Source organism: Stegodyphus dumicola, chromosome 3 (genome assembly GCF_044657685.1).
Source record: "Stegodyphus dumicola isolate Sdum_Otavi_A_Nest chromosome 3, ASM4465768v1".
Taxonomy (NCBI): Eukaryota; Metazoa; Arthropoda; class Arachnida; order Araneae; family Eresidae; genus Stegodyphus; species Stegodyphus dumicola.
In genome coordinates this window covers 254,101,411-254,123,921 of record NC_140770.1, presented here as the reverse complement: position 1 = coordinate 254,123,921, position 22,511 = coordinate 254,101,411, and the positions used below count along the sequence as shown (strand labels likewise).

The window sequence follows — 22,511 nt, the reverse complement described above, 5'->3', positions numbered from 1 at the left end:
ATAAAGTAAGCCAGGGAACAGCTTTTAAAATATCTTATTAATATATTTTATAATGAGACTCGTTTTGTAAATAATTTATTAACCTGAATCATGCATTAACAAGTGGATTTAAGTTAATTTAGAGAGTCTTTGAAATGACATCGCACACAGCATGAAAACTCCCAGTTTCTTCAGATTTCAGGGTCAGTAGCTATGAATTTTGTACTAAGTAAGGATTCTTTGCAGTTTTTGGAGGTTCATTTGAAATGTAGCTGAATGCATTTTGCTAGAGTCGCTATCATATCTTGCTCTTGTTTTGTTATTCTTCAGTTTAAGTTTTGTGAAAGAAATATATATTAGTTTCTGTGGAATTTTTTTAATTCTGTTGCTTTTTAGCCGAAGGGGTTGCTTTTGCCCAGAAGGGCTATTAATTTCGTTTTGGCATTTTCCATTGATAGTTTACTTTTCAAATTGTTCCCACCAAATATTAGAGCCTGTGTTATATTTAAAGAAGTTAAAAATGACTAATCTGCATAAATGTATGTATGTTTCTTGCGTTACTATGGACATGTGGAAGCTCTAATACGAAATTTGTTTTATTATAGATTTCGTATTTTGTAACACTTCAACGAATTTTTGATTAAAAACTCAAGATTTCCAAGTGAATAGTGGCAGCGCTGTACGGGGAGATTGTCTCCATTGTACGAGACTGTATCGGATATGCTCAATTTAAAATTACTTTGCAATATTGCTGTTCAATTGAATTTTATGGTTTAAGTACAAAGAACATGATATTTAGTAAATAAAGGTAACACAAAACGTTAAAAAAAAGTCCCTTTAGGTGCAATATAAAATCTAATATGCAACATATTGTTATTGAAAATGTTGCAACCTATGTATTTAATCCCGTTCTTTTTTTTTTTAATTCTGTGTTAATAAAATGTGATTTGTCATTTCTCTGTAGATTACAATGAAGGTCTGGTAATCTATTGTGCATGTATAAATTCCTAAATTCTGCTTGCCTGAGGGTCTTACATGTGCTGAATCAATAATGTGCTAAGTTCTCAGCACAAAATATTATGAAAATATTCATAGTTCTGTGGTAAATCACTGTGTATTACTGAGTGGTGTTTTTGGAATAGTTTGCTAATCACATTTTCAAAAAATAAAATTATTAAATGGATTGAAGATGTGAGTATTACGGAAAAATTATTTAAAAGTGGCAATAGGAGTAAACTGTCTATGTTAGCTTACAAAAAGTAAAGTAATAATCACTCAAAATGAGGCAACCAAAGCATTAAAATAAATTTCTTAATTTGCTGTGAAAAACACAGTAGCAGTGTATAATAATAAATATTTGTTTCCTGTACAATTCTTTTTTTTAAAAAAAAAAAAAAAGTTGGTACAGAAGTAAGTAATCATCCAAACTCATTTTGTGAGAAAGTTTCATGTCATTTGTGTATAGTTTTTTAGTATTTTTCAACTTTTAAACATGTATGCAGAATTAATGTGGATATAGGTATAAATTTTGTGCTCCAGGTATTATATAAAATTTTTATATAATAGTATTTATTGTGTGTAATAGCATGTACATGTGTAATAGCATGGCAATATCAAAGTTTCAAGTATGTCGAATTATCAGTTTTGCTGTTTCCTTCCTACCTGCTCTAAATAGTTTATTTTGAAGGCTGTAAGGTCTTTCTAGAAAAATTCAGAATTTATATATATATATATTTTTAGTGTTATCAAAAACAGAAAACAGAATTTATATTTGTATGAAAAATCTACAATTAGAATCTGTAGTTCAGAATGCTGTAATTTAATCTGTCTTACAGTATGCTTCTGTATTCTGTAGAAGTTAGTTTTCTAATCAAACATATATGAATCGAATTCGAAGATGTTTAATGCATTTGGCAATTTTTAAAATATGCTGTGTATTGTATCTCATAAATATTGTTGTGTAGCAAATTAACATAATTAATCTAATTACAGTTAGCAAAATTTAATGTATTAATTATTCTAAATTTTTTGCTACACAACATGTATTTGTTCAATTAATTATTGGTATTGTTTGGTCAATTATTTATCTGAACTTGTACAATAATTTTTTAGCTAGTGTTATTCATTCTGGCTTGCATTCGAGATTGATTACTCACACAATGAATCTTGTAAATTTTCACGTAATAAACTAGGATTTTCAAGACTTAAATTAAGTTTAACCCTTAGAATTTAATATCAATAGATGCAGAAAAATTAGCACTTTAATTTGGGTCTACTTTCATAATCCTACCTTTAATCAATTTTGAGTTATAACCATTTATTTAACGAAAACTGTTTTTCTTTAACAAAAAAGGGGGAAAGAAGCATTACAAAAGTTCACTTTCAACGAAAAAAATGTACGTTCTTTGGACTTGAAAAGCCATTTCCGGCCAGGGGAGTTTTATGGTTGCCATTCTGGGTCTCTTCACCTGTACAGGCTTGATCTTGTTTTGGTGTGATAATTAAGTTCTGGTTTAGTTCAATTCTCGGAAAAAAGTCGAAATTTTGAATTGTTTAAGGCGGGAGTTTTCAACAACTGATTTATTCACCTATTCGGGCAGGGGTTTATTTAAGGTGGCCGTCCCATCATATCTAAAAGGGATTGTTTTTGCGGGGATCCACCCTTCTTTTCTTGCCCTTGACTCCTTGCGTCACTTACACTTTTGGAAGAGCTACTTTACTTGACTTCTGTTCACCGGAGGCTTACTATATATATGGATGCCGACTGTTTGCTGGATTTTTGTGGCTTAGGCCCGAAAACTTTATGACGTTTCCCAATGGCAGTAATTTCTCATAATAAATGCTACAGTGCTTCTTAAACTTTAAGCATGCATCCACTCATTATTATCGGCTAAGCTCTAATCCACTATGTCTCCGAAATTAATCTACTGAAACCGGAATGTTTTTGGCTCAATATGTTTTTCAACTTTAAACTACGTTATCAGACATCGAGGCTCTTTTTCACCTAGCTAGCTATGTTATGTTTCTTCTAACATTTCTCCTACCCACGATCTCCAAGGAAAGACCCCCAGCTGTTTGCGCAATCTGTTCTCATGAGGGCTTCATTGTTCATTGAATTTTGGCTGCTCCTGTTGTATCCCCTGATCCGGAAGTGAATGTCAGGTATTCCCGCAAATTCTAATGCTGATGTTACCCGAGATATTTCTCCAGCCTTTGTTTGTTCCTGCTAATGACATTACTAATTGACCTTCCGAAGACCGGTATCACTGTTTATATTATTTTCAACTCAACTAGAATTCTCGTGCGCTATGGCTGAAGATGGAGCTCCTAAGTCTCCTTTCCTTTAAATTCATTTTCAACTTAATTTGATTAACTAATTACTTGGATAAGGGAAAAATAGTTATCCTTGCCTTAACATTTTTTTTAGTACAAGCGGATAACTTAGAACCTATTGGAAAATAAAAGGGAGTTCTTAAATAGATTGTTAAAGTTATTTTTTTTATTTATTTATTTATTTGTAAAGTTAATTTAATTTAAGGTTAATCGTTTAGTGTCTCAGATGACTTAAGAAAACATTCCGTAGGCAAGAATTTGTTAATGTTAATTCTAAGTTTGTTTACTCCTAGAAATTTGTTAACATTGTTCTTTCTTTTGGTTAATTACTTTTATATGTGCAATATTGTTGAAATTACATTTGTTATACCATAACATTATCAACTAACCTTTGTTAAAACAAAAATCTATGCAAATTACGAATAGACTATAATAGATATGAAAACGTAAACTGAATAGAAATAGTGCAAAATCAAGGTTTAAAAAATATCCTATGTTAATCATTCTTTTTTACTGGAAGATCTAATTGTATGATTTTATTTTATCTTTCTCCATGCATTCACCAGGCTACAGATTAGGGGTTAATCCAGTAAACATCAAACACAATGCAATGACTTATTAAATTTTGAGTTGGGTTAGTCAATTAGGAAAATTAAATTTCTTGTGTTTCAGTGTCTTTCTTAAAAAGGCACGAAACATCTAAAAATTTTAAGGCAAGGATAACTATTTGTCCCTCAACCAAGTACTTAGGTAATCAATTTAAGTTGAAAATGAATTTAAAGGAAAGGAGACTTATCTTCCACGATCCGTCCATAGTCAGGAGCTCCATCATCAGCCATAGCGCACGGGAATTCTAGTTGAGTTGAAAATAACATAAACGGTCCAACCGGTCTTCGGAAGGTCAATTACTAATGTTGTTAGCAGGAACAAACAAAGGCTGGAGAAATCTCTCGGGTCACATCAGCATTAGAATTTGCGCGAATACCTGACATTCACTTCTGGATCACGGGATACAACAGGAGCAGCCAAAATTTGATGAACGATGAATCCCTCGTGAGAACAGATTGCACAAACAGCTGGGGTTTTTCCTTGGAGATCATGGGTAGGAGAAATGTTAGAAGAGACATAATATAGCTAGGTGAAGAAGAGCCTCGATGTCTCGTAACGTAGTTTAAAGTTGGAAAACATATTGAGCCAAAAACATTCCGCTTTCAGTAGATTAATTTCGGAGACATAGTGGATGCATGCTTAAAGTTTAAGAAGCATTGTAGCATTTATTATGAGAAATTACCGCCATTGAAAAACGCCATAAAGTTTTCGGGCCTAAGCCACGAAAACCCAGCAAACAGTCAGCATCCATATAGTAAGCCTCCGGCGAACAGAGGTCAAGCAAAGCAGCTCTTCCAAAAGTGTAAGTGATGCAAGAAGGGCAGATTTCCACGAAAACAACTCCTTTTAGATATGACGGGACGGCCACCTTAAATAAACCCCTGCCCGAATAGGTGAATAAATCAGTTGTTGAAAACTCCCGCCTTAAACAATTCAAAATTTCGACTTTTTTCCGAGAATTGAACTAAACCAGAACTTAATTATCACACCAAAACAAGATCAAGCCTGTACAGGTGAAGAGACCCAGAATGGCAACCATAAAACTCCCCTGGCCGGAAATGGCTTTTCAAGTCCAAAGAACGTACATTTTTTTCGTTGAAAGTGAACTTTTGTAATGCTTCTTTCCCCCTTTTTTGTTAAAGAAAAACAGTTTTCGTTAAATAAATGGTTATAACTCAAAATTGATTAAAGGTAGAATTATGAAAGTAGACCCAAATTAAAGTGCTAATTTTTCTGCATCTATTGATATTAAATTCTAAGGGTTAAACTTAATTTAAGTCTTGAAAATCCTAGTTTATTAAGTAAAAATTTACCAAGATCCATTGTGTGAGTAATCAATCTCGAATGCAAGCCAGAATGAATAACTCTAGCTAATGACCAAACAATACCAATAATTAATTGAACAAATACATGTTGTTTAGCGTAAAATTTAGAGTAATTAATACATTAAATTTTGCTAGCTGTAATTAGATTAATTACGTTAATTTGCTACACAACATATGATCATGATTTTTTCCCCATAATAAGATCATCCAATTATGAAAATTTAGAAATGTGAGCTCTAAAAAAATTGGTTTTCACTTCATAGCTTTCCAGTTTTTGTTGGGTAGCTAACTATCACTTATAGTTTTTCTTACTTTTAATTTTATTAATATGTAATACTACTAAAAGGACGTTTTTGAGACTCAGCAAATTTTGGAATTTTTTCTTGTGAAATATTGGAAACATCTAAACTCGTTTTGTGCAAATTCTTATTAAAGTGCAGGAGATAACAAAATTTGTTTTCTAAGAATTTTTAGTGGGTTTTTTGGTGACAGTGATTTTTTTTACAATAAATTGCCAAGAATAGACAGAAATATAATGTGATGATGAAGAATTATGTACAGATAGTTTGCGGAATTATTTCCTTTGCAAATGACCTTATTAATGATGATTCTAGTGATGGTAAAATTGTACGATGTCCTAGGACTTCTGTCTGACCAAGAATTTGAAGCCTGGATTTGGATGATTCTGAAGGAAAATGGTCATGTTGTCAATCAGTAGACAAGTCCACCAGTCTTAGAAGAGTTTTTAGGTTGCTCCGAAATAAGTACAGAAAATGTTCTGGATAGTTTAGTGCCTGGGGTAGCTTTATTTATTCATTATTCCCCCCCCCCCTCATTCTTTGTATGACAAAATGTTGAAAAATTCATAGCTCCCAAAAAGATCCTCAGATGGAATTACAATACAAGACATGTGAAGAAAATTTTTTGGCCTTATTTTTCTTTTGGGAGAAGTATTGTAAGGACTGAAAAGATGACTATTGTACAGATTCATGTACAAAAACACCGTTTTATCCAAAATTAATGATAAGAGATGGACTTCGTCAGTTATGGAAGATCTGGCACTCATTCTTAATGAAGACTTTTATTTTCATGAAAAAGAAAATTCTTTTACCTTTATTTTACATTATAAGTAGAAACATCCGGGAGAATCTCCTGGTTTTGCCATGAAACAAAGATAATTTTGCACAATAGTTACAAAAATTGCCAGCTATATATAGAATTTGATGAGAAAACAGCCACCTAAGATGTGTTAATTATCATGCATTTACAGAGCTGTTCCCCATCTCAAGTTTGTCTCTTGACATGTAAAATAATGCAAATAATGTTTTAAGATAAAATTACATAAGCATTTTAATGCCCTAGAAAAGTACATACATTCATGTTTAATTTTTTACATTATATAGAAAAATATGCATGTAATAATTTAGAATGTAGATGCGTAATGATGAAGGAATTTTGTGAACACTGTCGGATTTAAATATTTGTTTTTGTATTTCATTGTGCAATTATACTTCGAGTTTTGATAGGCGAAGTGGGAAGAGAAAAAAAATTTTCATCAATAAAAATTCAAGTTTCACATTGTGTTTAGTTTTTATTAACAAGTGTGAAGCATGAGAAATTCTTATTTCTGAATAATTTAAAATTCGAACAGGAGAATAAATTCATTTTTACTTCGGAAAACCCAGTGTTATATTTGGTTAAAATTAAAGTAATGCTGTGTTAAGTTTTTTAATTATTATTTAGTTATTAAAATATACTTAAGTCAAAAGTATGTTTATAAATTTTCAGTCTCAAGGATGTTATGGAAATTGGTATTTCATCTGTTTCCAAAATTCATTCACAAAGAAATTGCGTGATAAGGATTTAAACTGTGTTATAAAAATATGAACTTCAAAAACTAAAATTTTAAAATATGTGTAAAAAATGCAACATTAAAACATAATAAAAAAAAATTATTTTAGCTAATTTGTATGTGTGAGGCATCTTTCACATTGAAATTTATTTTAAAAGATATAATTATAAAATAACTTGCTCATATTGACCAATGACATTTTATTATTTAATTTGTATGAATGTCTGTTCCTCACTATGGTATGTTTTTGGTTTTAGAACAAAGTCGGCGGGATGACTTGGAATCTTTAGGCTATGTCTTGATGTACTTTAATAGAGGCAGCTTACCATGGCAAGGTCTAAGAGCAGCAACAAAACGGCAGAAGTATGAAAGAATAAGTGAGAAAAAGATGTCCACGCCTATTGAAGAACTATGTAGAACATTCCCATGTAAGTGTGCCTTCAGGTTTCTCATTAGCTGAACTATTTTTCTTTTCTGTTAATGTAATTCCTCTGTAATTTAATTCTTCATAATGATTCATTATTATTAAGAAAATATTTCCTATAAGGAAATCTGAACATTGAGTTTTTGTCAATATATTGTATTTTACTGATATTTGCGAATATGTATTGCCCTAGCAGTTTGAAATGGTGCATCATCATTGTTTAACTTATTTCAGATGTCATTTTTTCACTGCTTTTACAACAGTGTGGTAAAATTTCATGTTGAAACTAATGATAGCTTTGTTGGTTTCTGTTAATGCCAAATCCCATGTTACATCATCTCTTGAATACACAAAAGGAAATTAAATTCGAGCAGTTTTTCATGAGGCAAACTAAACATGAAAGGGCCACTGGAAATCTGTGCATTTACCTAATCATTGGCATAGAACTAGAATATTATGCCATCCCTTTAAATGTTCTCACAATTGGAAATTTTATGCCAATGATTAAATACATAATTGAATCGTTGAATAAATCAGTACGTTTACTTTCTCTACGAAATTGGTGTGATATTTGCATTTTTTCATTATGCTTGTGGGGCAGGGAAGTTAAAAATCCAAGATTTATCATGAACAGAAGAAGATGCCATGAATTATTTTAAACAGTATTTAATCATACTACCAGGAAAGCTATGTGAAACTGGTCATAATGTGTGATAATATCTAAAGAAAAGTCACAATTACTTTACGAGACATGCATGCTGATAGGAGGAGAAATACTTGGATAATTAAATAAAACAGGGAAAAGTACCTACCATAGGCCAATCGCAGTGTAACACTACTAACTGCAAAGTAATTAATCAGTGTAAGTATAATGAATTTTTATGATTAAATTAGATTTATCATTAATTTTCTCTCCCTTGAAATTATTGGTAAATATATTCTGCTTTTCTGTATTTCTAAGAGAAAATTGGGTACTGTTCTGTTATCGGGGTTGGATTCAGAAATGCATATATGTGTACGAACAGGCATCCGTGCTTACATATATACATGCATACATGAACACATACATCTGTACATGCATACATTTCTGAGTCCAATTCTGATAACAGAACAATACTGAGATTTGTATTGTATAGAAATTTAATATAATTGTTATCCTAGTAGTACAAGTTCCCCCTTCCAGTCCCCAAGTTTGTTTGTCAGCTGATTGTGCCAACTTATTTTAGTACCTAATAACCTTCTGTCAAGCTATATGGTTCTTGTTATTTTATTTATTTTTATAAGTATGCGATGTTCTATATCGGACTGAAAACAACTGCAGCTGTATTTCATTTCAAAGTCTTAACATGTGTGCAAGTAATAGCTCTGAATTTTTTTGAAATGATGCAAGTGAGATGCGCAAGTAGTATTGAAAGCTCTAGGGTGAATTGAAGCTATTGAGTGAATTGATTATGATAAAACATATGCTCAGAACTGACCAATTTTTGAAGTGCAGTCTTTCACGTGTCACCTCGGAATTCTTTGAACAACCTAGCGTTCACTTCTTTGGAGATTCTCTGGAAGCATCTCTAACTTATTTACAAATGAACTGCATGAAAGATGACAAAAAGTCATACAATAACATGATGCTTATGTGGTGGAAGATTGTTTTTGTACTGCTTCATCTGTATTTATAAAAAAAACAGCAGAAATAGGATGACCCAATACAAATGTAAAGTCATTGCAATTGTGTAAGAATGAGGTGTGAAAAATAAATCTTCAGTTAAACCTTATATTTGCAATGAGCCATAGCAATGCACATCACTGGGGGGTTTTTTCAGTGGGATTCATAAAACAACTGAATTTGATCTGGTATTAGACAGGAAACATTTTTATCTAAAGCGGGGAGTACATTAATTATTATGAACAAAATTATAGTCCATGTTTCGTAAAGAAGGCAGTATCTTCTACTGTTATTTTGGATTAACCATAATAACAGTTTAACCATTCTAGTGTAAAACCCTTTCAGGATGAAAGGTGCAACAGTACGTATGCTGCTGGAGCCAACTGTTACTTTTGTGAAGATATCTCCAGGGCTGGGGGTTTTTTGCTACTAAATCCACAAAGTGTTGGAAACATGAACATGTTGTTTAGTAATTTTCTGTAGAGTCTATATGCTTTATATATTTTTAACTTGCATGTTTCTTACTTATATTGTGTATTTAAATATTTTTAATATAGCACATTAATTATTTTTCAGTATTTTACTTCTGTTTTCGTGACTTTTGATATTATACAAGTCACAGCAAACATTTTACTTAAAGTCTATTTTTATTATGATTAACAGAAGTTGGCACAGTCATATGTTACAGTCCTTACATTCATAATACGTCATTTACTTTAGAGGATTTTTGCAAGACGAAGCATCGAACTTTCGTAGAACTTTCATTGTAACAAAGTACTTCCCCTCTATCTTTAAAAGTAGTTACATTTAGTTTTTTCTGCAAAACCAACATCTCACCAATTTTCATTTTAGGTGGCAGAATATTTCCAATATTTCCATTTCTTCTCAGTACAGTCCCACAAGTATTTGTTCCAAATCTAAAGAGTTCATCCACCAATGATGAAGACGTGAAAATATATCACAGTATAAATGGTACCCTTGACCCGAAAGTTCTTCACATAAAGATTTAAATAATTTGTTTAAAGATTTTCAAGGCTCAGAACAAAATTATTTCACATATGCAAGTTATAATTCTTGATTAAAAACTGGATTGCAAATCCAAACAGCAAATGCTTGATGGGGGGGAAATATCCAACAATGCTTATCAGTAATAAATACTGTGTACATGTTTAAAGAAAGATTCTCAGGGAAGGGATCTCTCATAACATTTATTAACATGCACTTGTGCATTTAAAGAGCAATCAGGATGCCTGCGAGTCCAGAACAGAGTGCCTTTCGCATTCTGTGTATATAATTAAAATCCAGGTGCACAAAGAGCCGTTTCAAGCAGAAAATATATGTAGAATACCAAATCTACATGCTTCTCAAATCCTATGGATATAATGCCATTTTGGCCAAAAAATATCCATATAAATTCAAAGCATTATTTGTAAAGAAATGAAAATATGTTAGAAAAAATTATTTTTGTCCTGTAATTTATTCCTAAATATGTTATATAGCTTAAACTATTTCTAGCGTTTACTGTTCTTTGCTTATTTACACCCAAATTTTTATAATTTATCTTGTGTGGGTGAGAAATTTTATATGTGCTCGGTTATTTATTTGTTTATGATGCTTGTTTCATGTTTCCCTTTTGATTTTCATTCTTTATATTTTAGCGGAATTTGCCACTTACCTAAATTACTGCAGATCTCTACGGTTTGAAGAAAAACCCGATTACTCATACTTGCGGCAGCTTTTGAGGAATTTATTCCATCGACAGGGATTTACATATGATTATGTTTTTGATTGGAATATGCTTAAATTTGTAAGTTTTTATCTCTATGCATAATTCTCTCTTTGTTTATAAAGTTGCATTTTTTCCCCTTCGTATCTATAATTTTGTTTAAGTTAATGCATATTTTATGTGTTGGTTTAATTTGTTATATTAATTATTGTGTACTCTAATAGAGATACGAAATTATAGGCTTTTTCTCAGCTTTACAAATGAGTTAGTTGCAAATGAACATTTGTGCCATGAATTAGTTCATAAAATGTTATTAGGTTGGTTACACATATCTGTTAATAATGTTTATGAAATAAGAGCTATAAATACTTGAAAACACTAAAAAAATATATTTTAAATGCAATATAGTATAAATAAATAATTACTTTATTATATGTAATATGTACTTTAAATTGTAGTTTTTGAGGTAAGTGAGGATGAGGCAAGTAGATCCTTATATGGGTGGGAGTGAGTCTGTATCTGGATCTTCCTGTGCTGACTTGTCAGCAAGTAAAGATGACATTAGAATGAGGAGCCTGTATGAGAAGTGGAAGAAGTCAGCATGTAAATTTTCAAACTTGTTTGAATTCGTTTTTGTTTGCTTTCATCGTAAATAAGACGATAGCACTATATAGCATGGTGCACAATACACTTTACCAAACACCTCAGAATTTGGATCTAGGTTTTACAGAATCTTTTCCCGCTCTTGGAGAACATAATTCATATCTGCAAATGTTCATAAGAGAGTGTCTGTGTTAAATATTTCAATGAGAATTTAGTGTGAGGATTTTTATTTTGCCTTTTCATGAAACAATAATGAGGTATTTAAAACCATCATATGAAGCTGGCAGTTTAAATTTGTTTTCCTGAAATTTAAAATTTAGTGTAGCTTGTTTCTTACATTCAGATGTTATCAGCAAATATACAAAGACAGTTAATATATAATACACATACATATTATCTGGTCTGCTGCAGAAATTGGCTGCCATCAACTCTAAAAGTAATATATATTCTGCCAAAGTTGCGCCAGTTGTTCCTGAATTCTGAAAGCTTTTTTTATTTTGGTAAAAAATAAATATTTATGATCCCTTCCGTTTTAACACTTCATAAAAGGGCTTTTGTCAATTTCTACTGTTATGTTAGGCTCTCCAGTTTACTGGAAGTAGAATATTATGAGCATAAACTTCCCACTTGTGATTTCTCCGTATTGTTATTGCTTTGTTGGCCATATTTAGCCGACCACATAATATTCATAAAAAAGCACTTTTTGCGATAGGATTATATAGCTTTGAGAATAATCCATTGCTTGCTGTTCTGTAAAAAGACCAAATTTTTAATCTCCTTTACCTTCCCCCTCCCCTTTTTTTAATACAAGGCAAAAATGCAGCAATAACAATTTTATATCATTGTTCATAAAAAAAAGGAAGTAGCTTATGAAAAATCAATCAGGGTTACATCAAACTAAAGTGCAGATGTTATGCGCGTGTAAGTACCAAATGTGATATTTTATAAAGCATGGTAGGTTGAGAAACTTAAATATTGGCTATATTTGGATTTTTATAAAAAAAAGTTTTAAAGTATTAAAATTATTGTTATCGTACAATTTTGAGTTAGTAAAATTTTTAACTTGTTAAACTAGGCTCCTTTAACTGTGTAAAATCAAATGTTATTAAACATATTTAATGAAATACATTCTGTTAAGGATATGAGAAATATGGTGATGTAATAAGGCTAAAATATTGTATTAAATTGGCCTGTTTAGCACTCATAAAAAGGCTTTCATCAATTTCTTGTTGCAGCTGTAGTAAAATTCTTTGTTCTAGGAGTTCTGGCCATAATTTTAAAGGCCAAGAATAAAAATGAATCTGTGCGCAGTGCTAAAAATAATCTGTTCCTGGGCCATAATTTTTATTTTGTAATGTAGCTGAATGCCGTTGCCTCTTTTATCATGTCCTTTGAAGTATCTTGCTTTTTGTAATTTGCTTTAATAACCTGGAAATTGTTTTAATGACTTAAAATTAATGAAAACAAATAATATAAAATTTGGGATAACAGTATATATTTGTATCTACAAATTTTATATTGAACTGTTATTTCTTAAATATGATGCAAAATCTTTTAAAACTTTTTGTCAGTCTGCACATGATATAAGCAAATATTTACAGAGTAAATTTTAAATATTTTTATTTTTAGGGTGGTAACCGTAATAAACAGGAAATGCAGGAGGAAAGAGATCGCCGTGATCGACATCATCAACATACGAGTACTACCTCTCGTGGTGCACTTCCAGCTCCCACGACAGCTAGCAGTAGTCGCTTGCGAGGAGCTCCAGATTCTGCCAGCCCAGCCACTGGTAGATCTTTACCACACCACCTAGCTGCTTCTGCGAACATGACACAAGCTATTTCTGCAAGTGGGGGTCCTGCCCCTGCAGCATCTGCAGCAGCAATGGTGGCTGCATCTCATGCTGCTGTACCTCTACCGTCCGCCATGCCGTGTATGCGATCACGGACCCGATCTACTCCCCGTGCAGGTATAACTGGTCAAGAACCAAATTCTCAGAGATGACCTGTGCTTTCGGGGACTGCTGAATAGTTAAAATTGAAAAGAAAATATTGAAATTTGTACAAGAATTTTTCTATTTGAGGGGCCAGTTCAATCTGTGCTTAAAATTAAAAGGCATGGTTGTTTCATGCACTGAGCTCCACTGAAGAGTTTGAAGAATAGAAATTTTGTATTGCTGTTCTAGGTGATGCCAGTTGAAAGGACAAGCTTCCATTGCATGAACTTAGCTTCCTTTTCATTAGGTTCATTAAAAATGTTTTGACTCAAAATCTTGTATAGTTCTCATATATGAATTAAAGTCATTTGGTCATTTTTTATGGGTTTGAATACTGTTAAGCATTTTGCATAGATTTAAACTACAAAACAGTGATTTAAAGGAAATTTCCATTGTGCAGCTTACTCTTGTTCTTGAAAAGTTATGTTTTACCATTAGCATATAACATTTTGAAAAAAGGTACTAGAATAACTTTCTTACTCTGTATATATATTTTTTTTGGCTAATGTATAATTAAAATAGGTGTTTATATGTTCAGGACATTTTTATTTATTCTGTATCCTTTGATATGTTTGTAAAAAAAAAAAAAAAAAAAAGTTTATAAAAGGTATATGTTTACCAATTTAAGTGCAAAGGAATGTAACTTTTGTGATTTTTCAGTTTTGCATTGGGAATTAACTCAATAAAACTTTTCCTTTTCATAACTGGAAAAGTATATAGTGCAAAGTATTTTTATATGTTTCCAGCAAAATATTTTATGGATAAAAATTTCTAAAATGTGCAATTAAACTGTAAATACCAGTTGCCATTTCTTTTGCATTAACAGGATAATACTAATTTACATGGTAATATAATGTATTTTTAATTGCAGAATTCATAGTTAGTCAGGTAAAATAAATGTAATAATTTGATTTGGTTTTGAATATTTTCAGTATTATTTTCATCATGTATTTTTCTTGAAATGTATTCCTACAGTGGAAAAGACATTCTACTTTTATCCTTGCAAAAAGTCTGTAATTATTTAAAGGTATGAATTTAAGTATTGGTGTAGGGATATGCAGGTTAAGAGGTAATGCTGCACTAAAGTCACTTTATGTTACAAGTTTTTAAATTAAGATGTGCTCTGTGCAAGATGTAAGGTGTGGCATTAAAATATCATATCTACAGTTCATGGCTGTTTCATTGTTGAAATTTTTATATAATTTTATGTAATACTGAAATTTTTTGTTGAGAGAAACTTAATTTCTCTTCAAGAAATCTGTGATTCATTGCTATAACCAGTAATATTGTGCTGCTTCTTATCAAGATGGCCTCTTAACATTCATTATTAAAATAATTTTGGAAATGAATATTAATAGGAATTAATAAAATTTTAAAAAATTTATTAATATTTTCCTCCTTTCTATAAGACTTTTAAAAATTGTAATAGTTGATTTGTACTTTTGAAGTTTTCATAAAATGTAATTACTTTAACTAAGTGTTGCTGCAGTTTATTTCCTTGTGTTGTGTAGTTGAGAAAACTTTACGTAAGCATTGTAAGCTTTTTATTGGCATGGGTATGAATCCTTAGGTAGCAGTTATTGCATTGTAGTATAAATTTACTCTTTATAGCCTAAAATTTCATAAAATGGTAGCTAAACCATTAATTAGCAAAATATTTTTTAAGGTAATATAAATTGAAGGTAAATATTTGAACTTGTTCAAACTACCCATGCCACTTGGAAAGTTTTAAGTAAATTTCTGTCAAGGAATCTTAAGTAATATATAGTGATTATTGGCACTGTAGTGTTTTAAGTGTCTCCTATTATGGTAAATATTACAGTCATTAGAAATTAAGTTAAGTTTTAAGCTTCATTAGAAATTAATGCCTAATATGACTTTAGTTTTGCTGTGCACAAAATTTTTTTAATTTAGCATTTGTTTTAGTGTAGTCAAGGTAGTCTTTTTAAAATGAATTGGCAAACTTTTTCAGAATCATGAACAACACAAGAAAGTTGCATTAATATGAAGGAAGTGATATTTCTTCTTTCTCAACCAAAACAAAGAGTAAAGGGGAAATAGTGTAGTATTTTCTCACTTACCTCTTTGATAGTTTAGTTTATTGAATACCAAAAAAGAATCCAAATTAGAAGTTGCACATGCCAGTTCTCCCCCCCTTTTGTGTGTATTAATGTTTTTTTTTTTTTTTACATTAGAAATATTTTTATGCCCTTTTTTAACATATTTCAACTTTAGTTTATTTTGTTCATGGAAACATCTATAACTTATCAAGATATTGAGCAATTTAAAATTTAACTTTTATGATAACACACAATTATGTGTTTTAATGGTTATATGCTTATTGATCTGTTGTGTTAGATGTGAAAAACAAATTTAAGTCAAGGAATTTGCGTGTCAGATTTATAACCATTTGGTGCCAACTTTTTTATGAGAAATTATTATTGTAATTATTAGCCAGAATTCTCTTTTCTTGTACATAGACTAATTTGTTATTTGTATTTAATTGCATTTTATAATCGTTAGTCTTGTGCTAGGTTAGGCAGGAAAGACTGCTTAGCTGAAGAGTTGGATTTTGGGTACAGATATTTTTAATAAATTTTTCAGTAATGTATTAAATATGTTGAATGAATGAAAGTGAGTGTTTTATTTTCTAATGTAAAATTTGAAATCGTGTTTTAGAAGATTGGTTGATTTTGCTGCTGAGACAGGATATGTTAATATGTTGTATACCAGTGATCTCCTTAAACCAAACTTAAATGAAATATAAATTTTTGTCCTCTGTATGTAAGTAATTGTTACAACTAGGTCTTGTATGCCTGAGGTACTCAAATGGGTTGTATGTCTGAATTTTCAGATGCAGGTAATACTAAAGTGATTTTTTTTTTTTTTAATAGTGAAAATAACTTTTGAAATAAAATGTTTTAGAGAGGGAAATTCTTAAGTATTTTGTAATTAAAAATATTTTACATGCTAAAATTTTGAGCACAAAAGAAGGATTTTTGTTAAACGTCTCTTTCAAGGGTATATTATTGTATATATATGTGCTTTTGGCACTTTTTAATCATAACAGAGGTTTTGCATATTATTTATGCAAGGAAATTAATATTATTTCAGTGACATATAACTTGCAGTAATTTTTCCCTTTTCTCATATTCATCATCTCAACCATTTTTAGTTTTCTTGTAGGGATTGAATGTTGGCTTAAATTATTAATCAAGCTTTTCTCTTTTCAATTTTGGCTTTACTATCTCATGTATACAGTTTGTTTCCTTAATAATAGTGAAGGTTAAATGTTAGCTGATTTATATGTAGTAAAAAGTGTGGAAGATTTGTCTTGCCTTGGAATAAGAGAGAACTGTTGTGATAATTGTTTTAATGGAGCATTATAAGTGTGCAGAGATTTAAAAGTCAGGCAGTAAACAAAATATCATTTTTTTTTAAAGAAAAAATGAATGTTGGGATTCAAAAATCCTTCTTAAAACCAAATGAACATTGCTAAAATATCTAAGAAAAATGGTTTCTCCTTGTAAATGAAAATCATGTCTAAATATATAAATCATTGATATGATTTTGTACAGTGCATGTATAGTTTTTCCTCTCTTTTTTTTTTATATACCTAGAGTTAAGAATTCTGTATTATGTCATTTCAGTTGTTCAGCATAAGGTATGCTGAGTAGAAATAAATAAAGAGAGAGAGAGAGTGGTATAATGGCAACAAGCCTCTATATTCTGTTAAACCCTTGAGTTAATTATTACTATTTTGAGAACTATTAAGTATGCGAGAATTTTTAGTTATTAGTACTGTACCATTTAAGTGTGAGGCTGAAACTTTTTAAACTGGTCTGGTATGTTTTACACACATGATTTTAAAAACATATTAACCCTTCAAGCAGCCAAGAGTTTGGCCTTGAACCCTTAAATTTTTAATAAAAGCAATGACTAAGTGACATTTTCTTGGTTGAAATTTTGAAATGACCTTTCCAGTTTGTACTTTTTTTCCCTAACATATATGGTACTATAATTGGACACATTTTAAGATGCACTTATGTGCATTTAAAGATGTAACTAATATTTTAATGTATGTATATATATATATATATATATATATATATATATATATATATATACAGTTTGATTGTTTAGAGGGTTAAGAGTTTCTATCATCAAGGTGTGAATTAAGATGTATTGCATATTAAGAGAAATCAAAGTATCAAGATCCTTATTTTCTTAGCTTATATAATTTAAATTAAACTTTCATTATCTCTGGTATATTTCTCATATATTGCAGCCATTCAGAAGTCTTTTTAGATCTGTTAAATAGAGCTTCCTATTTTCATTAATAGGATTGTTATTAAATAAAGTTCTGTATAGTGAATTTTTCTTACATAAATTTTAATTATCAAATCAGTGATGAACTGTATTATTTCATGAAATATGTTCACTATAAATTTGCTATGTACTGTACTAAATAAATGGGTTTCTGTTTCCCCTCATTCTTTTTTCCCTCCAATTTTAATTCAGTGGTGGGATTTAAGTGTAGAAGAACCAATTCATTGCTAAAATATGTTACAAACTCCGTTACTACATAATGATAGATTAGCTAAATAAGTATCATTCACTTTTAAGACTAAATTTCCATGAACTGGCTGAATCCTTCCTCTGTTTGACTCCATTACATTGAGCGTTCAATTATACTAAATTCAATAAGTACTTTTTATGTTGTTGTGTTGAAGTACTGTTTAAAGTTTAAATAGCACTTTAGAGCAATAGCAGGCTGTTTTCTGATAATTTTAATCCTAAATTATGTTTCTTGAGCTGAAATGTGTGAAATTTGCTGATTTTTATTTTCATAAATGAAGGAGAATATTTGAAAAGTAGTATATAAGGTTGTTATCCCAATCATTTAAAAGTTCATTTAACTGTTAAAAACAAGGAATATTTACTTCTTCCTTCTGCTTAAAAAATTACTTTTCAAGTGCCGTATGAATTTATAGGTGCTTCAGAGTCCATGAATGGACATACATAGTACTATTTCTATTTTCAGGTATTTCTAGTAAAGTAGGGAAACTTAAATGTCTTGATAGATCTCAAAAAATCTTTGTATGTGTGTTTTCTCCATTTTATGAAATGATGGTTTACAGAACTTGAAGTAGTCTCGTGTACAGTTTTTTAGAGCATTAATTTTACATAATTTAAAAATATTTTTGATTACTGCCTTTAAAATTCTTAAAGTATAATTTTTAAAATGTATAAAATTAAGTGTGGAATTTTGATTTAACTTTTTAAAAGAATGTATACATATGAAATAATTTACAAAGTTTCCTTTGTGATTATGTTGTTTTATTATTCTTCTAGATTAATCTTTGGTTATGAATTCATATAATGGAATTTTTTATTCTGTATTTGTGTGATGCATATATAATAACTGCTGTAAAATTTAATTATTTGCAGTTTTTGTAAAGAGAAATGTTTATACTTACTCATTTATTTATTTATTTCATTATTTGATAACTTACTATTTTATTAAAGGGGATTGTGTATATGTATCATAAGGCCATGGAGGTATAAAATTTGAATTTATTTTACTAAAACAAATGAATTTATTTATGTATCAAATATAACATGGTGTAACTAACAGAAATTTTAGAACAGAGGGGATTTGAAACGTGTTATGTTGAATTTCAATGTTGCTTAGAAGCTGTTATTATCAAAATCACAGTATGTTAATAAAAGAAATCAGTTGAAATATAAGAGAGATGACTGTGTCAGATTTTGATATGTATATTTGATTTGCAATATGACTGTATCTGTGTTTAAGTAATATAATTATCTAAACTTTTTTGATACTACATTTATATTTTAACCAGTTTTATGACTGATTTCTTTTGAATGTGTCTAAATTTAAGGAATAATAGTGTGAATGTGAAATACAATCTTTGACCTTTGCAATAAGATTTAATTACAATCATTATACTGTTGGAATATCTTAAAAGATTTGTATTAATTATTTTAACAGGAGTATCACAATAATGGTAAGGGAAATAACATGCCATATTAGTTTTTTAATAATTTTTTTTTAAAAATTGGTTTTTCCAAGCATTGCGTTTTCCATATAAGGTTTTCTGTCTTTGAAGAGTTTGTACTCTACATACTATCTGCTGTTTATACTGCTATGAACTTGCAAAAATTAAAGCAAAAACACGAGAATAATTTTTCATCTAGTCTTTTTGCATAAAAGCTGTAGTTAAATGTTTTCAGACTAGGAAAAAAAATTACTCTGAATAGTTTTAACTCTGCAGTTTTGCCTGAACTGTGCTTTTACATATCGCTGAGTAAATACATGACAGATGGTGCAGTTCTTTGATTTTTTCCTTTGTGATGTCAACTGCACTGATCAGCAAGAACTGCTGTGTAAAGCATCAAAGGAAGACTAATTGTGACAAAAGATAATTAGTGATTATATACATATGATGTGCCTAGTTTTGATAAATAAATGACCTCAAGTTTTTCTTTTGTTTGTATGTGCACAAAAAGTGAGTGAAGTTTTATCTCGTGTGACTATTTTTCACGTTACGCAAAGCTCCCCTTGTGCTGTGAATGTAAAAAATACTGCTTGCATAATTCTTTGCAAACAAGATAGTGTATGTTTAAAAATGTATAATTATTGTTATTGTTATTATAGACTGGTTTTGCAAAGAAATAATGCTGTATAATATTGCTGCCTCACCCAAGATTTGTATGGTATAACAAAAGTAAAATGTGAAAAATGTTTTTACATTTATTAACAAATTTTTACTTTTATTTTTTAAGTGATGTGATGTAAGTTATGTAAGTATACTAGGAATTTGAATAAATTGTAAAGAATTACTTATTTCTTTGACTGTTGTTATTGTTGACATTCAGCATATCCTTTTCCTGCCTGAGGAAAGGTTTTTATTCCAGGGGTAGTAATTACAAAATAGAAATATCTATAAATTTTTGTTTCATGATTATACAGGATTTTCATAAAAGGGTTGTGGCATTAGTTTCTTATATAGATAATATGTATTTCCATTTATGAGGTATTTAAAAATAATTTTATAAAAAAGTGTTTTAACACTTGAATGGAAGGGTTCTTGATTTTTTTTACAGTCCATTGAGTAAAAGTTCAATTTAGTAACATTGATTGTAGTAAATTACAATATAAAATATTCCATGTATTTATGTGCAGACTTAATCTTTCATTAGTATTTTCATGGGAACGTATTGCAAAACTAAATCATGTTTTGCCAAATGCAGCCATTTAATTTCAAGATTTATGTGCATTGAACTCTCAGTTATCAGTCCGTCCTGTGTAAAAAAAGGGGATAACTTTTTTTTAGATCAATAGTTGAAGAAAAAATTAACACTTATTAATTTAGGTGCAAGAAATCTCATTCAAGTCTTAATCAAGCTGAGAGCTTATTGCTAATTCAAAATTCAATTCTAATAGAAAAATGGATCTTTATATATTTAAGAAGAAACAAAGAAAGGGGGTTTTCTTCCTGAAATGGTCACTGTATGCAAAGTCTTTGTAATTGAATGTAGCAGGAAAAAGGAATTGAGGATGAAAATGAAAGAACTTTTTGAAGAATTGAGGATGAACAGGATAAATAATAGGGTGTTTTCACTTCAGGTAGATAAGCTCTTTGAGTACATAAGTAAAATTTAGTGAATTTAATAATATCAGTTTTGTGCAGCATTCATATAAGAAAGTTAAAATATACTGAATTTCATTTTAGAACTTTTTTGGATTATCAGCATTTCATTTTTCCAGTGCAGCTGCCAAAAGAGTCTCAAATTGTGAACATTTAAATATGAATGAATTTCAGGTGTCCAGAACTAACCTTTGATACAGAATATGAACTCTTTAACAGTATTTTTCATTGTTTAGTAATTCATGTTAATAAAGCCTGACAACAACAGTAAGTTCACTATGGCAAAAATTATAACCAGTTTGTATTGCAGACAAGACCTTCGACATTTAGGAATTTTCGTTATTTACAGTTTTGTGTCGAGGTAAACCTTGCACTTGGAAGTTAAACTATGAATATATGCAAAATCATAAAAATGAGCTCAACAAGAAAGAACTCGAGCAGAAGCAGTTGCAACAGGAATGGAAAAAACTGTCTTTTAAAGAACAAATAGAAAGAAAATATTGTCCACGTGGACTTGCATTAGAAGCAAATGTCAGTTCTTTCTCATTATCAAAATGCATTAATAAAGACTAACTTTATAATATTTGTTACTTTGCAAAGAGTTCCCCCTCTCCTTTATTTTGATCTCTCCACTTCCAGAGTTGTCTTTCTAGTAATTTTTACAGGGTTATGGTACTAGCAAAAATTTTGTGTAATTTATCACTAAGCCAATAAAACAGTGGAATTCATCCACATTTCTTGGGTCTTTCTGCAATAGTTCTTACTTTAAACTCATTTGGAATAGAGTCCATGTTTTTATAATTCATTAGACCAGGTATTTCACAGAAGTTTTCAAAAATTCGCATTTAGCAGAATGTAACCACCATGAGTATAGTGGTGTACACACCTAGGCTACAGAGCCCTACCCCCTATCAAACTAAAAAATTAGGCTTTCCAATCAATTTGCAATAGTAACTTGATAATTTCTTGTAATCACACTGATGAGAGATATAGTTATATAATTTTACATAATATATATTTTTTTAAACAATAGATTTCGCATGATTGATTCCAGTTCAAAGGTAAGATTTAGTGAGTTGTTGAGCTGATACTAAAAATTGAAACAAAAAAAGGACGAACTTTTGCTTCTTTTCAAATGTTAATGCAAAATATCAATGCAGAGACACTTAACAATATAGAAATACAGTGGCTGCCAAATAGTAAAGTCAGGTGTAGAATGTACAATGGCTGGCAAATAGTAAGATTATAGAGGCAGAATGTTTAGGGTATGGAGCAAGTTATACAATATTACAAAACTTGGATATTGAGAGTCTTCATAAATGTCC

General features: G+C 30.2%; 1 protein-coding gene across 1 annotated transcript in view; it reads left to right on the top strand.

Moving 5' to 3' along the window:
- The window catches only part of LOC118183329 (casein kinase I-like), a 36,054-nt gene extending 15,673 nt beyond the window's left edge, over positions 1–20,381 (top strand). The window contains exons 5-7 of the mRNA XM_035352831.2: positions 7,356–7,526; positions 10,844–10,992; positions 13,144–20,381. Of these exons, the coding sequence (XP_035208722.1) occupies positions 7,356–7,526; positions 10,844–10,992; positions 13,144–13,518 (695 nt within the window). The 3' untranslated portion in view covers positions 13,519–20,381. The remainder of the gene's footprint in view (positions 1–7,355; positions 7,527–10,843; positions 10,993–13,143) is intronic.
- The last annotated feature ends 2,130 nt before the right edge of the window (positions 20,382–22,511 follow it).